This window comes from Artemia sp. Qi Xiang Cuo, chromosome 4, assembly GCF_049724085.1.
Source record: "Artemia sp. Qi Xiang Cuo chromosome 4, ASM4972408v1, whole genome shotgun sequence".
NCBI lineage: Eukaryota > Metazoa > Arthropoda > Branchiopoda > Anostraca > Artemiidae > Artemia > Artemia sp. Qi Xiang Cuo.
In genome coordinates this window covers 17,797,699-17,814,856 of record NC_142797.1, presented here as the reverse complement: position 1 = coordinate 17,814,856, position 17,158 = coordinate 17,797,699, and the positions used below count along the sequence as shown (strand labels likewise).

Here is a 17,158-nt window from a genome sequence, read left to right as displayed (position 1 = left end):
AAAATATGTGTTTATACTCGAAGGTAAATCACTACATGACGGAACAATATTTTCTTACAGGAGATCTATTCATAAATACGTTGTAACTCTAGAGAGAGAGATTTATTTTAAACAAACAATCAATTTAACATAAGTTTAGTGGCCACCCCAAGAAGTAAAAACTTGTCCAAGGGGGTGGCAAAAATACACTAACATAACAAAACAACAATAAAAAAAAAACGAAAAAAATAATAACCTATCTATAACAGTCCCCAAACAGCACCACAAACCTTAAACCTTAACATTTTCATTAAATTTGCAATCATATTCATAATCATCACCCCCAGGAGCCATAAAAATTTACCAATATCATTATTAAAAAAAAAAAAAAAAAAAAAAAAAAAAAAAAAGAATGGCTCTAGAGCCATTTGTTAAGTCAAAAAGCCAAAATTGACTTAAACTGGGTTAAATTGGACTTGCCAAAAACGAGCTCAAGCCAGAATATGTCCTAGACTAGTCAAAATCGATGGGTTTGTGTAAGGATGGAATCAATACGTGCTGGGGGCATCTACCACACTTCCATAGCTTATCTTTATTTAATGGGAACCTTGTAAACATGCAATTGCCAGTTGCCACATGACCATAAGCATCTTAAAATGTAAAGACTCGGAAGTGCACTTGTGAGCTTTTCCCCGGTTCGGGAGGGTCTCAGACTACCCCGAGTATTAAGTTTTTTTTTTTTTTTTTTGGGGGGCGGGGGCTTTTTATTTAGTTCTAACCAAAATACAGCCACTCTTCACGTCTTAATTTGCACTAATGTAAACCACTTTTAGGCTACATTTTCAAAATTAGCTCACTTTAGTAAAGTCTAAAACATATTTCATACCAATAACAGCTCCTGACACTGTGGGAGGTTATTCATTATCAGATCAAGGAGAGAAGCAACCTCTAGGATATCCAACTGAAACTGACTCAATGCTTCTGTGCGGTGAGCCTGAAAATAACAAAGAAAATAAACACATTACCAAAGCAAATTCATTTGCAATCCATGCATCACCGGAAAGAAATTATTGTTGCTTTTTTTCATAACTGGTAGTGTCGGTAAGGAATGAAGTTATGGAAGATGTGTTTATTTGTACATATTAATACACAAAAGGTGTTAAAGAAACACAAAACTCGGTCTGATCAGATGGTTGAGTATTAGACTCCCCGTCGGAATTTATAGCTTCGAGCCCGATGTATCTTTTTTTTGAATATATTCCTTTTAAGAGGAAAGTTGCATTTATTGAAAAAAAGTCAATCCTCCCTGTCTTGTCTCATGGTTGGGGGATCTAGTTGAAGCTTTTAGGGACCCTTATTTTGGGTAAGGCGGAGGTTCTTCTACAGGGATAGGTAGCTAGCCTGTCACCAAACCTTGCTGCAATTGGGGTCAAACGCCGAGTGCCATACTGCCTAGTCCCGTACTACCGAGTGCCGTTAACTATAGTGCCGTATTGCCGAGTAATTTTAGTGCCGTAATGGCGAGTGCCATTATATACCGAGTGCCGTTAATTCATTGGGTTAACTCATCGTGCTAAATTGTGAAGGACGTGGGTTCGACCCCTTAATGATAAAAGAAATGTAGGATGGACCGGCAAGGCGACTACAAATTTGGACGATTTCTCTCGAGCATCATAAAAGAGTGTTTTTCTTAATTGTTTTTGCTCTCTTTTTATGCCTGTCATTTGACTGGTTCATTGGCTAGTATAATATACAATATTATATTATAAATTACAATATTGTTACATTAATAATGTTAAGAATAATTATTATGTAAATAATATTAAGATAATATTATCAATTACATTATATTTCTATTAATATTATATTATTAGCTATAATATTACTATATTATATTTATTTATGTTATTTTTATATCATAAAATATATATGTATATATTTATATTATATTACATTTTTATATCATGTTATATCATTTGTTTATGTTGTATTATACATACTTAATTACATTTCAATACACTGGAAGTTTTTTTCCTTTACTTATTTTACACGTCGCCTTGTGAAAGCAAGAATGTCGTAACCACACTTTTTAAAATTCCGAGAATAACGCAACTGAAAAAGTCAGTTTTTGTGAAGGTGAACATATGGTAGATAGAAAAACGAATGAAACACCAACTTAAAGTCGCTAGTCAGAGAGACCTGTTTGCAGGGGTTTCCCGAGGGGGGGGCACGACCCCCCCCCCCCCGAAACTTTTTTGGCATTCGGTAAAATTTTCGCCGAAGGCGAAAATTTTGGCAGAAATTTGACAAAATCGGCCGAAATTTAGCAAAATTCTTGATTTCTGCAGGAAATTCGGCATAAATCACGTAGCAATTCGGTAAGATTTAAAAAGACCCCCCCCCCCAATAAAATGAGCCTCAGGACGCCTCTGCCTGTTGGCAGAATTTTGGTACTGTTGGATAAGATTTACTAGGTTAAAAAGTCAAACAAATGACGGATACATTTTAGCCTGTCCTTTTTTGCTGCTAAAGTAGTTACGACAAAAATGCAGACAGCGCTTGGGTTCCTTTTCCCTTTTGTTACGACACTTCATCATCAAGGTTTTCTCAGGAATAGACAAGCCTTATTTTAGAGCCCGAACGTGGCGTTTCTACCTTTTTGCACCACTTTGGTCGTTTAAACTGAATTTAATACAAAGTGATTATAATACAACTTCAGAAATTTCAACTACTTAGTAAAAAAAAAAAAAAAAAAAAAAAACAAGGTAACTTATTGGGTCTTTACTGACTGCCTTTCTCCTTTCTCAGATTTTTTTTATGGGGGAAGGCGGGTTGAAACGTCTTCTTCTGGGTATGCTCTCTGTACTGACGTGGGTGGGTGGTACTTGTCTTGATTCATGCTTACAAAAACACACTTGTAGTACTCCACATCTAGAGGAGACATAAACCTGTAGGCTGATTGCACATCTTTGATCTTTTTTTTCAATAGGAATAACAGGTTTGAAATCCAACAGCTTTGGGACAACAAGAAACTCAACTTCTTTTGTGGAAGAAGTGTCTTTCCTTGCCTCAAGTTTACCCTCCACAGCAAAGTTTATTTCAGAGACTGATTCGTCAGAAAACAACAGTTTGTAACCGACTCTTTTCGAGTAGCCTTGTTTATACTGAAGTTGCTTTGCATAGCAATGTTTATTTCAGAGACTGATTCGTCAGAAAAAAACAGTTTTTAACCGACTCTTTTCGAGTAGCCTTGTTTATACTGAAGTTGCTTTGCATAGCAATGTTTATTTCAGAGACTGATTCGTCAGAAAACAACAGTTTGTAACCGACTCTTTTCGAGTAGCCTTGTTTATACTGAAGTTACTTTGCATAGCAATGTTTATTTCAGAGACTGATTCGTCAGAAAACAACAGTTTGTAACCGACTCTTTTCGAGTAGCCTTGTTTATACTGAAGTTGCTTTGCATAGCAATGTTTATTTCAGAGACTGATTCGTCAGAAAACAACAGTTTGTAACCGACTCTTTTCGAGTAGCCTTGTTTATACTGAAGTTGCTTAGCTGTGGAAAATAGAACATTAGCGTATTTATAGATCTTAGAGGCCTGTTGAAAATCCAGCACTTGGTTCATTTGATGAACAAACTTTGTTCATTTGATGTCGTAACTGACTGAAGGTTAATTATCTGGTCAGTTACGACAATTTCCGCTTTCACAAAAGTGAAAAACACGCACTTACGATAAAGTTGAATTTTTGATTTACTCAACCGGGAGGCAGCGTACAACAGAACGAACTACACCATTAGAAAGCTCGTAAAAAATAACTCTGGTAGGGTTCGTACCTTATTTTTACTAGGGGTGTTAGTTACAACATTCTTGCTTTCACAAGGCGACGTATCTATGGTAATTGTACTAGCACCCGACGGTGACAACCCCAAGCTTTTTTTTAGTTTATTTACTTACGGCGATCTTGGGCAAACATGCGAGGCAATACAAATGCTGTGTCAGAAACATGGTACACTACCCTATAAAAAAAAGTAAAATGCTGCAGATAATTTATGTTTCATCGACGTGGGGAGAGGAATGTGTGGTATAAGTGTATGTTTTAAACAAATATTGGACGCTAATGTCTTTAAATCTATTTGGATTATTCCATCATTGCCCCTCTCTAATCGTTATTATCATTATATTTTGCAAAACTAGCTACATAAAAAATACTGTACACAACAGCAAACAATGAAAAAGGAGAAAAGAAAACAAGGTGATTTCATAACAAACAAATAGACACTGTATTTTGAATATACAAAAAATACCAGCATGTTATGTTTGCATTGCATAGAAACTTTCGACTCCCAACTATATACACACAAGACTAGAAGAACGTCAAATTGAAAGTCATTCTAGCTGTAGCGAATAACAATAGCCGCGTTTTCAGGCTCAGCGGGTCCCAACACGGGTTATTCTCGTCTAGTTTCAAGTTTTTCGTCTAGTTTCAGCGGGTTCGAAATTTCAACCCCGTGTTTGATGCACTAGACGAGAACAACCCGTGTTCGAACCCGCTGAGCCTGAAAACGCGGCCAATGATAAACTTAAAATTTATCATCTAGTTAGGTATTCCTTCTGCACGTGATTTTGGCGTTTAGTTCAAGAACAGCCAGAACCACTGGTGAACACGTTTAGCCCTTAGCATGTGGACCATAACATTAATTTAAAACAGGAGGGGGGGGGGGGGGGTCAGTTGGGTCAAAAAATCCAGATGAAGACAAGTCTTTCGAATGTTACCGGAATGACCAATCTCAAGAAAGCATTCTCGCTATACCTTGGGAGCATATATAGCAAAGGGGTAGTGTCTTTCTCGCCACTATAATAAAAATGATACGTCTTGCTAATCAGATATGGAAACTACGTGTTAGAACGCGTATATTAAAGGACGATTTTTATCAATCAAAATCAACCATGTGCAACTCGTGCCCAGGATCTAATGTTTTTACAAAAATTTGAATAACTTAGCAATATTTTTAAAGGTTACATACCCCCCCCCCCACTTGCGAGCCATAGCTCTTGTCTTAACTTGGACGCCTTGTTGGAAAAATTTTGCCTAATAAATTTATTAGGCCACTTGAGTCTATGATATACTCAGTCCTAGAAAAATATTCTTTTTGTGAACTATATTTAGAAATACAAAAAATCTTTACTATTTATAAGTTTGTTGTTAGCCGTTAACTTAACAGCAAACAGCTGAATAGTCTTTGAGAGTAATCTTAAAAATATAATAAATGAATTATCGTTTAATTTTTTTCTAATCATTTTGAAACAAAAGTGATATATCAAAAATTTCTAAAAAGGTCCAGAGCTTGGTAAATAGGCAATACGAAAACAAATGAAAACGTTGAGCTGAATAGGTTATTGAGCATATATCATTTGGACGGCATTCCAACCCTCGTCACTCCGTCAATACCAGTAACAATATTTCTCTCAATATTTCTAAATCCAACCCCAAAACTAAAAAAAAAAAAAAAATCCCAAAAAAGTAAGGACGCTCGATACAATCTGACCCCATGTTGTCACATACCCAACAAAATAGTATGCGCAATTCCAGTGCTATCTTTACAATCCAAGGCACGGATTCAGCGTTAGAAATAAGAATCTACTGCTTCTGTACGGAGTTGGAGAATACTTTCATTACTTAAGTATGTTACCACACACATTCAATCACATTCTATATCTGTTTACTGGCTTAAAAAAGAATCGTCTGTCTGCCTTGTACCAGCTTATGACTTCATCAAACATGTCAGTAACCACAAACATTTAATCACCTATCACATCTCTGCATTAGCTTAGCATTTGCAATAGCATAATAATCTTCTGCTTCTGCCTTAAACCACCTTATCACTTCATCAAATATGTGGGTTACCAGAGACATTCAATCACTTATCAAATCTCTGCACTGGCTCAGAAATTCAAACAGTAGTAAGTTCAATGTAAAAACTGACTCACTTTTAAAATGGGTATAAATTATACCCAGCTATGGCTATCAGGAGCTATGGCTACATCCTATAATGGGAAAGGGAATTGAGCGGAAAGCCAAAAATGCAAAATTTACCACTTAGTGCGGATCCCGTGGAACTGCGTAAGCGCGGATCCTTTCCCTGACTCTGCTTTACCACTCATGTTTCTCAAATTCTAGATGTTTGAAACATCCAAACAATAAGTTTGGATAAAATTTATTTCATCGAAATTTTACCATTCCCCTCGGCAGGTACTAAAAAAGAAACATCTTTCGAAGGACCGTTGGAGGCAGTTAAAGCTGAAGCATCAAACAAACATGGATGAAAGAGGAACATATACCAGTGTAATTCAGGGAGGAAACGTATGGATACAACAAGTTTGTTGAAGGATTAGTATTAATAACAAGGAAGTTAACTCTGTACAAGAAAACGAGAGACATTTTGGATTATAAAACTTGATCCTGTTGTTGACAAAAATATGTGGATGTTGGATTTTGGGTAACCCAAAACTACCAAACTGTTTAAATTTGTAAAATCCGTTGAACCTTTACAGTACCATAATAGGCGTACAATTTTTTTAAAGCCAAACTCAGGGCAATAAACCTTTTAATAAAGCTATCAATCACACTTACTTAAAATACGTCTCACTAAGGACTTTTTTTTGCTGTTCAATAGGTAAGAAAATGGTGCCTAACAATTTTTTGTTAGATCAGGAAAACAGACGTGTTAGCTGACATTTTTTAGAAATATATGAATTACTACTACTACTACTACCACCAGCACTCCGCTGTCGCATCAAGTGGCTTGGGGCCAACACAGTTGCGTAAGCTCCCGCTCACCACAATATCTTCAAAACTTCACTCTTTGCATTTTCCAGTAAAGTTCAAATGTGCTTTAAATTCAAATGTGTAATGTGCTTTAGATGTGTTTGTGCAGTTTTTATGTAGCATGTCAACAGCTCAGCTTTAGTGCTTCTTAGTGCTATCTCGAGTGTGTCAATAAATATGTCTATGTCTATTTATGACCGCTTTCCACCCATTCGTGGACGACAACTGCTTTTTCATTGGCCCCAGATGAATGGCCAAAAAGGCCAAACTCTAATTCTTCATCCGTAAAATGCGGCCTAACAGCTTCTTATTAGATTTTGAAAACACTGTGTTAGTTAACAACTCTCAGAGCAGATGAATTACTACTACTGCAATTACCACTAAAACTCACTGTCGCATCAAGCTGCATTAGGCCAACACAGCTGAACAGACTCCTCCTCCACCGTAATCTCTTCAAAACGTCACTCTTTACCTTCACCAATGAAGTTCAAATGCGCTTTAAATCCTATTTATCCCACCCATTCGTCGACGACAACTGCTTTTTGATTGGCCCCAGATGAATGACCAAAAAGCACAATCTCTAATTCTTCATCTGTAAAATGCGGCCTTTAATCTTAATCTTTGCTTTATTCAATTAAGAAGAAAATGCAGACAGGCACGCTTGAAAAAAAAATATCAACATAGCCTATCAATTAGGGCATTTGTAGAAGGCAAATAAAAAAAAAAGTTCTGAAATACTATCACTTGTGAATCCTCTATTAATAATTATAGAATCAAAACTAGTTCTCCTGTTTTGCTGAATTCTCACTTTTTGTATATTGCGCTTCGAATTCTCCAGCAATTTTCTCCAACAACGAACCGGTTTGTTTGAGACTCTAACAGTACTAGGTATCAATTTTTCGGTAGCTTGCGGAAACATAAATGTTGGAAAGATTGTTAGAAAACAATTTTAAATAGGGCGGCTAAAAATAGCCTGATTTGGTTATTTTTTGGAAGTTTTATAGTTGGTGTCTGACCCATCTGTTTAAGAGTAGGGTCAACTGCTTCGTTAATCCGAAAAAGCGTCATTGAAGAAAGCACATCATCTATCAATGAACAGTTTAAATAAACCATTTACTGTTCCTATTGAAGGAGCGTGTTAGTTTGTTTGTAAAAGAAAACGTGTTAGTTTGTACGTGTTGTGTAACGTGTTGTGTAAACGTGTTAGTTTGTAAAAGAAACGTTTTATGTCATTTCTATGTAAGTCATGAGTTTCCAACTCAAGTATGAAGTTAATCCCCTCTTTTAGTTCTGTAAAACGGGGGAAAACTTAAAACAGGAAAATGTGAGGCAATTCCTTCGAAGTTGGCACAGCGGTATAAGCGTTAGCAAATTTTAGTTATTCACCTGATATCAAATTATGGGGCGACAGTTAAACATCTGTAATTTAAGTATACACATCCTAAATTTTAAAGAATACAGCCTACAAAAACATACGCTGTGTCCACTACTTCACCACTTATTTAACAAATACCTACAAGTCAGCAGGTGTATAAGGTTGCAATCAGCCAAAAACATAAAGGCATAAAACGACAGTACAACGAAAGGATAGGACGACAGACATAAGAAGAAAACAAACGTTGTGTACATATTTTTACGAACTGGAGAAAAAGTTTTGTCCCCTTGCCCCAAAAGATAATTATAAATCCCCATTTCCTCCTTCCCACTGCAAAAGAACCTGCAAATTCTAAATCGATCCGCAATTCGTGAGACAAAACAAGATATACTTACTAACATGTATAAAAATCCGTCACCTTTTAGTAATCCTAATTACTGCATGCAGTCTCTTTAAATTGTATGTAACACTTGCTTGCCTTCAGGCATAAAAAAAATGTGCAGTCCCTCGATCACCGAAAATCCCAAGACTTAATTGTCAAAATGCTCTGGAAAAATACGCAACCATCATGGTTAGAATCTATCAGGTTGTCATGTTACAATTTTGAGATTAGGGACTGGCGGGTTGCTATGGACCCAGTTTCGCCATCCATAAGGAAAAGACGATAAGGATCGCTTAAAACAGCGTTATTTAGTGTATAAAATATAAAATCTTTACGCATGATAAATATAAAAGGATTAAAACATAAAATCCAACCTGCAGATCAACAAATAATCTGACCAGAGCTTGAGCTGTGAAAATAGCTTCATTATTGAGGAGAGTGTCCTTTTGTATTCGAAGCTCCATTGCTCTTCGCCACAGTGCAATACAAATATCGTAGCGCAAAGCATCTGCATATGCAGCACCACGGAACATCACTCTAAAAAATTAAAGATAAGCATAGGACTGATTTAGAATTAGGAAGGATTAAAAAGAATAAAGATCCTCTAAAATTTGACTTAATACATATTTGTGTGAATGAATAATATTGGAAAAAATAAATGGGCCATAAAAAATAAAGATTAGTCTTTAAAGAAAAAGACAGTTCTATGACCGTTTTGTACAAATCTACACACACACAAAAAAAAGCGAAAGAAAAACAGAATAGTGCCCAATCTTGCTTAATCTAATTGATGAATGGTTTTTCATTTATTCTGGCTTGGTTTTTTGGATTGTTTGGTTCAGTGTTTCTTCAAACAGTAGGCTGTACGAAAACTGTGGCTCAATCCCACTTTCTAGGGCTATAATGAGAGAAAGGTTGAGATGGCTAGGGCCCGTTCTGCGGATGAAGGATGGCAGATTGCCAAAGATTGTCTTTTTTGGCCAACCGTCTAGGGCTAAACGGAAAGCAGGTCGTCCGCGGTTGGGGTGTGGGATATGTCATAAAGAAAGATTTAAGGTAAATGAGAACTTCCCTTAAGGGAGTAAAGAGGGAGGCTTTGAATATATTGGGATGGAGGAGGAGCGTGCGTAGCTGTTTGCCTCAGACGGTTTGGTGCTGCAGTGACTTGTTAGTAGTAATAGTGTTTCTTCTGATCTGTCTGAGTTTGCCTGAAAAGTTTAGTTTTTCTTCTTTTTATTGGAGTACTGAAGACGGCTTGGCGGAGGTCCTTGCCGAAATATCTGCTTTTGTCCTTTTCCCTTTTCTTCTTCCCTCTCTTCCCTGTCCTCTTCCCTTTGTGTCCTTTCTGTCCACTTCCTTTTTGTCATTTTCATTTTTTTTTTTTCTCCACTGGCTGACATTAACGTCATTTTTCTCGGCTATTTGTAACTATTGCAAGTGAAATGTAACTATTGTTGAAGAAAACATCAGCAAATTCAGGCCCATGAACATCAGTAGAAAAAAAAAAAAAAAAAAAAAAAAAAAAAAAACAAAGATGAAGGTGAGAGATATTTAAAGTCAGAGCTGACAACAGACTATTCAACTTCGTTATTCCTGTATTAATCATTGTCTGTATAAATGAATCAACAATGAAAAAGAACAACTTCACGCAAAAAGAAAATAAGAATACAGATTAGAATTTTTTTTGTGAAAAAAGAAGATAGTTAAAAGACGGTAAATAGAAACCTCCACTATAAAAAAGGAGAAGAATACGGTGCGTAACATGCAAACGTATGCAGCACAAGAGAACGTCAATCTAGAGAAACATAGACAAAAATAAAAAGTATCTACATAAGGAATAAACCTAAGTTTCACAGATTTTCAACGTATGAATAATGAGTGCTGTGAACTGGGTTTGAAAACGAAAAAGAAAACAAAAAGAGAGAAAAGGAAACGCATTAAGAGCTATTCTGAGGCAGCGTACGGTTCATTTGGAAAAAAATATTCACAATTCATTCATTCTTTTCAAATATTCAATTTCTTACAGATGAAATATTTACACAACATACTTTTTATGCAGAAATGGATACAACTAAACGCGGGATTATATATATATATATATATATATATATATATATATATATATATATATATATATATATATATATATATATATATATATATATATATATATATATATATATATATAAAATAATTTTATTGAATATTTAAAACAGATTGAGTACTTTTGTATTTAAGTAATCATTGCAGATTTTACAAAATACGGACAGACAGTTTTGAATTGTCCCTTTTCGACTAGAACCTCTGTGAATTATCGTCAGACATTCACAATACGAAGCCGTTAAAGATCAGTTGGAATCAGCTAAAATTAAGATGGATACTTTTTATCAAAACTCTAAAAAATATTCTCTTTATGCACAACCTATTTCCCCGAATCTAAATAATGTTTGGTACTTTTTTTTGGTAATTTCATTTATTTATTTTATATACTCCTCGATTTTGAGTGAAAAAAAAAAAAAAATACGAAGTTAGAACTAAAGAGCGAAATTGAATCTTATAACAAACAGAAATCATCGCTTGTGGTCCAGTGGAATATAAATTTATAAAACCAAGGCAAAATAACCAGACTTTTTATATTTTCCTACATAAGCAGGATTATACGAAACTAGTAGTTTACTGAAAACATAAAACACCCGAAAAAAAAACAAGAATATTGTTTCAGGAGCTATAGGTATCAAGTAGCCTTCAAAAAAACAGATACATAAGACTCCCGACAGTATTATACCAGCCATAATATCAATAACTTCTAACATATAATTTAAATTCAGTCAAAAACTCAAAGCAAAAAAGGAAAGTAGTTCAGAAACAAGAAAAATCCACTAAACAGCATACAAAAATAACACACTGATCAATAAGGCAACTCACTGGTCAAATGAGAAACGATATCAATAGCTGGTAATATAAAATTTTAAACTAACCAAACACATTTTAGTATTAATCCCTGACAAACAGAGGTTGTTTTAGAGAGAGGAGGGGCAGAGTAGGCACTTGCCCCGGGCACGAAAATTTTACGGGCGCAAAATTTCGAATAAATAACCTAATGGTTATAACCATTTTTTAATTTTTAAAATTTTATTTTTATTTAAATAAGTTAGAGTAAGTATAAGTAAATTAAATAATTTTCATTTTTCACATATTTTCACCACCATTCCTTGAAAACAAAAGTAAGCAGTCATAATTTAATTAATTTTTTTTTTTGCGATATTTTGTATTCAAACCTTTTCGTATTTTACAGGATTTCGAGATAATTAAAAATTTCGCAGAGGCCAAGTAAGAAAAGTTGAATTTGGACAAATGGAAAATTTTGTTAGTAAATGAAAATTTTGAAAAAATTTGGACTGCAAATTTTTAGGAGACGATGGGAGAGAGGGGGGGGGGGGCACTAATCAAGATTTATCCCTGGGCGCAAGAGAGACCAGAACCGACTGCTAATGAACCATAATACAACTCCAAAAATATAGCTATTTCCGTGTATAGTACGAAGAATTTTAATTTCTGATGTTAGTCGTCAGTACTAACACTACCAAGACAGCTTCACCCTGGGTTTGTCGGCAAAATAATCATGAAATATATTATCCCCAAAAAAGTCTATTCCTGAATTTTATAAGAAACAGTGTAAAAAACGGGTCTACTGTCCAACTTACATTTTGTGATTTCAGTATAGCGCTTATTGGATAATCCCACCCATTAGTGAAACATCGACAGTCAGTTTATTTGCTCTAATTGTGTAGATACAGCTTGCAAAGACAGAGAAGTGATAAAATTTGTTCGTCTCAAGTTTCAATTTCACTCTGTATATTTAACAGAAAAACTTTGGTTCTTTGAAATTCATTCTGGACGAGAATAGATCTTTACTTACAGTTAGAACAGTTTGTCATTATGATATTGTATTATTCTTGAAATATCTTTTTAAATCGTTAACAGATTGGTCGAGATTATTTAATGTGCAATAACTTTTCTGTTTCGTTCATTTCTTCTCATTTTTAAATCTTAAATTTTAGCACGAGTTTTTTTTTTCTTAACATTGAATATTATTTTTTTCTTAATAGTATGTATTACTTACTAATAATACATTATTAATGCATTGATTAATAAAACCCCTTAATATTATTTTCTTAATTTTTCCTTTTTCATAATATCAATTTTTTTATATTGATTTCAGTTTAACTCAAACGCATAATTTTCAACAAATATTTGCCAGTTGGCCATTCTAGTGAGAATTGGGGTAGAGGGGGCCATACCGTATAGGGGGGGGACTAAATCTTTGAATCATCTCATATTCAGTTTGTTGGACACAAAAATTTCATGGCAGATGGCCTTTATAAGGTGCAAAATAGGCATAAGTTTCAAATCAGTTTGAAAAGCCAGATAGCTTATAACAATCTCTGATGTTTTTTTTAGCTCTTGCTGAAAATTAGAACATTTCCATCTATTGAAAGTGCTATAATTCTCCATTCTCGCCGGTTTATAGGTTTCTATTTGTATTCTCTGTAGAGTGATTCTCATATTCATTGGCTAACCGGCTAGACCACAGTCGCTGTTTATTTTTCTTTTTTCCGTCTGGGGCGATTCCGATAGTCTTGGGGCTATTCCGAATGAGCTCCAAGCGTCCGGTGTCGCCCCTCACTGACCAAATAAAGTGAAGATTTTTATGTCTGCATACTGTTTGTTTTATCTGTTGCTGCTTAAGGATACTTTTAGATAGCCCCCTAGATGTGTTGGTTTTGCCCATCAAAGTGGTTGTATGGTATTTGTCTATAAAACATTTTCAGAAGCAAGCCAATGCAACTTTAAAAAATCTTGTCTTAATGTTGCTCAACAATCATAAAAGCCATCTTTCAATTCAAACTGTAAATTTTTGCAAGAAATAGGGAACCACCCTCTCACCCCCCCCCCCCCCTATTAGTCTATTTTTCTCCAACCATTGGACGAGTCATTTTATAGTCCTTTGGCATGTGCTTTCAAAGACTAACGAGTTGTTTTACATTAATAGTGAGCCACAAGATGAACTGATCAAATACAGTTCTTGAGATTTTGTTTTGGTGAAGGTCTCTCTGTTGAAGAAGAGGGAAATTCTGCTTTTTTTTATATGTAGGAGTAATATAAAAAACTAAAAATGAATGTGATCTAGTGTATTTTCTGTACATAAATATTACTTACACCCGTCTGCTTTCGTGGTAGAAAAGGTGAAAATTTTTCGAAGTGACCCCCTCTCTTCTATGTAGGCTTTATATATAAGTCGTCCCCAAATGGGTTGGGAAGAACTCATAGGGAATGAGGAAAGGAAATTGGAGCTTCCTAGGAGGAGGGCGAAGAGTGAAGCTTTGAAGAAAGGGGGAGTACGAGCGCACTCAGCTTTGTTGGCCTCAGACGGCCTGGCACTGCAGTGAGTTGTTAGTAGTAGTAGTAATAATATTATGTGGGGTCAGCGGTATCTTTCTGAGAACCGGTAAAATACGAAAAATTTGAGAGTAATCTACTTTGATTTTTCTTCTTTATGCAAAATCCATTCGACTAAGTTAACCTGATGGCTACTAATCACAAATACATCTCTCTTTCCCAAAATCATTCTATGCACCAGCATTTACTCTAGAAATTATAGTTAGATCTTTAAACCTTTGTGAATACTGCTGCTACTACTACTACTAACAACAACTCACTGTAGCACCGAGTCGCATGAGGCCAACAAAACTACGCACGCTCCTCCTCCATCCCAATCTATTCATAGAAACCCTCTCCCAATCTTCCCGACAAGTTCTAATCTCCCTTAAATTTTTCTTACGACCTCCTCCCATTCCATTTAGGGACGACCTATTTTCGTGAACCTTTGTGAATAATAATTAAAATTCCCTCATTGAAGAACAGAGGCATTATACTTGCAATTTAATGGATTAAAACAAGACTTCATTTGTTACCCATTAATATGTACCAACATTCAGGATTTCGACTCCAAATCATTCTCTAAGAAGAAAAAAGTGGAGACGGGAGGTATTGGTCTCTGTATTACTTGTATTCCAAGCGAACACTCTCTTGCATTCACCCTCTGAGCTTATATCTCATGTTTTATTATTCAAAGACAAAATTTATAAGATATAACGCCTTGCTTCCATCTGGCAATGCCGTAGCTGGCGCTTCATCTATGAATCTAATCAAGGCCATGCCTATTCTAGCAAATCCCACAAAAATAGCTTTCTTAAGAAGTCATAACCCGTTTCCTAACTTACCCCATTATTGAAATAGAACACAAAAGTGACATTTTTCACTGTCAAGTCTAGCCGAAAGCTATATGAGTGAGTCCAAAATGTCCTGCTTTATCAAGGGCTGTCAAAACTAGCAAGGCCCGATCCTGCAATCTAGGAGGGGCAGGGTCATACTTAACTGCACTATAATCTAGATATTAGCACCCAAAAAACAATTAGTTACAAGAACTAGTTCACCCTCCTTGATGCCCTTAATGGTATTGGCTGTGCGTAAAAACGACCATAAAAAAGAGTGTCAAGAATAAGGTCTGGAGTGGCTAGAGAACAGTAGTTCCAGAAACAGGGGAGGCTAAAATCTGGGTTTACATACCTTTCATTCTTTTTTTTCGTAAGAAAGTCAAAATGACTAAAGATAGCTGAATAGGAGCCCCCCTCCCCTGTCAGAATATACGGAATTTATGGTTTCCCCCATATTTTCTTAAAAATTTAACTGTTTTCTATTTTTGGTACCGTCCCCCTGCCCAGAAATATGCAGCAATTATTATCAACTCTTTCTTCTAAGAGAGGCTCATATAATCCACTCGATAATATACGTTCCAAATAGAACCACAATTTTTGATACATATTCTTTATGTTTGTAAAGACAAATTTTCAGTATATTTTGTGACTATAGGAAACATATACTATTCCAGTTAAGCAAATTTTCATTTTTTCCATGTCGTTGAACACCACCTTTAGTGCATTTAGGTTCTGACTAGAGGCTTCAGCCCCCTTTCCTCTCCAGTACATGAACCCTGATCTTGTCTAACCTGAAAATCAAATCCTTATGCTTTGGCCCAAGAATTCTTTCACAAATCATGAGACTTTGTAACCGCATTGCTTCCAAATTTCCAGCCATGTTGTCTAACTCTTCAAGTGTTTCATATTCTTTCATGTTTCCGTAAGCCGGATTTGGTGGCAACACAGCTTTCTCTACGGGGGGCTCTGGGATATTTCTGATTTGTATAGCAGACCTCCAAAACCTTAAGGCAATCTAAAAAGGGAGAAAGTGTTAGCAAGTTATATAGGGGTATGCATTTAGGATATATTTCAATTACACAAATAAATTTTTTGTTTTCTTATTAAGGTAAAAAAAAAACATTTTAACAACTATGATCTTACTGTTCTGTTTCCCAAACATGCCAATTCAAACAGAAGAAGCTTTTTTTTATGGCAGAAATATTCTTGGGTACCTAGGGCTTCTCCTCCAGATTACAGTGAAAACGATTGTATGCCATGACATCTGAATCGGAAAGTTTTAAGTCGGATACTAGCTGGGATTTTGGTTGGAGAGCAAGCAAAGTGGAAACAGACACAAAAACAGTTGGGTGAAAAAATAAAGGATATTAAGGGGGAAATCACAAAAAGAATCAAGATTTACAGGGGAACGAAATATTCATGTTTAAAAATTTCTTGGACTTTACTGACCATTTCATCAAGTCTGACAGGAACATAAAGTACATCTTGCTCCAAACCTTGCAAACGGTTCAAAATCTTTTGGACATTCAGATTGCCAAATTGTCTGTACTAATGAAATCATTCACCAAAAGCGTGAAAGACATAGGCGGGGGGGGGGAGAGGTAAAATCAAGCCAGATTATAAACTGATTCTACCACCCAGTAGGGATTACGTACTATTAAACTTTCACTGGAGGATTAAGTGACCTGAGCCCAAAAAATGGAGACTACTCCACCCCCCAACATCCCTGATTCAAGCTCATAGTACATAAATTACAGATATATACAACATACAACATACAACATAGATACAACATACCCCTCCCAGAAAATATTTTTGGGCGCCTTTGTATTAAGGACGCCTCTATGTTCTCACAAGAGTTTACACGCTTACTGGGCATTACTCTGTCACTACTGGACTGGACTAATTATGAGGAGGTCACTGAGGTTATTAACCATGAAAGGGGAGGGACAATTACTATCATATGCCTAACACTTCCCAGTGAAATGTTTTACCCGTGCTGTATGTATGCATTTTAAAAGGATGTCCAGAGACGATTTAAGTTTACTAATCTAAACTGTAGACATAGGATGCAGCTCTTTAACATTGGAACGGTAGAACTATGGAAACGGATTTCAACATATTCCACAAAATAAAAAAAAAACAGAAAACGTCAAGAAAACCTATGAACAAAATAACATGAGACGGAAAAACTTCAAATCTATTTTCATTAGCTTTTGTTCATAGATTAGTCTTAATAGAGAAGGGGTCTAGGCCCCCCCCCCCGCTGCCGTCATATATTTATAAACGATTGTCTAAAGGAATCGCCTCCCTT

General features: G+C 35.6%; 1 protein-coding gene across 1 annotated transcript in view; it reads right to left on the bottom strand.

The window, feature by feature from the left end:
• m-cup (ankyrin repeat protein mann-cup) overlaps positions 1–17,158 on the bottom strand; it is a 69,124-nt gene that overhangs the window by 10,266 nt on the left and 41,700 nt on the right. The window contains exons 6-8 of the mRNA XM_089088123.1: positions 15,636–15,859; positions 8,941–9,103; positions 866–973 (exon numbers count right to left, since the gene is read on the bottom strand). Of these exons, the coding sequence (XP_088944249.1) occupies positions 866–973; positions 8,941–9,103; positions 15,636–15,859 (495 nt within the window). The remainder of the gene's footprint in view (positions 1–865; positions 974–8,940; positions 9,104–15,635; positions 15,860–17,158) is intronic.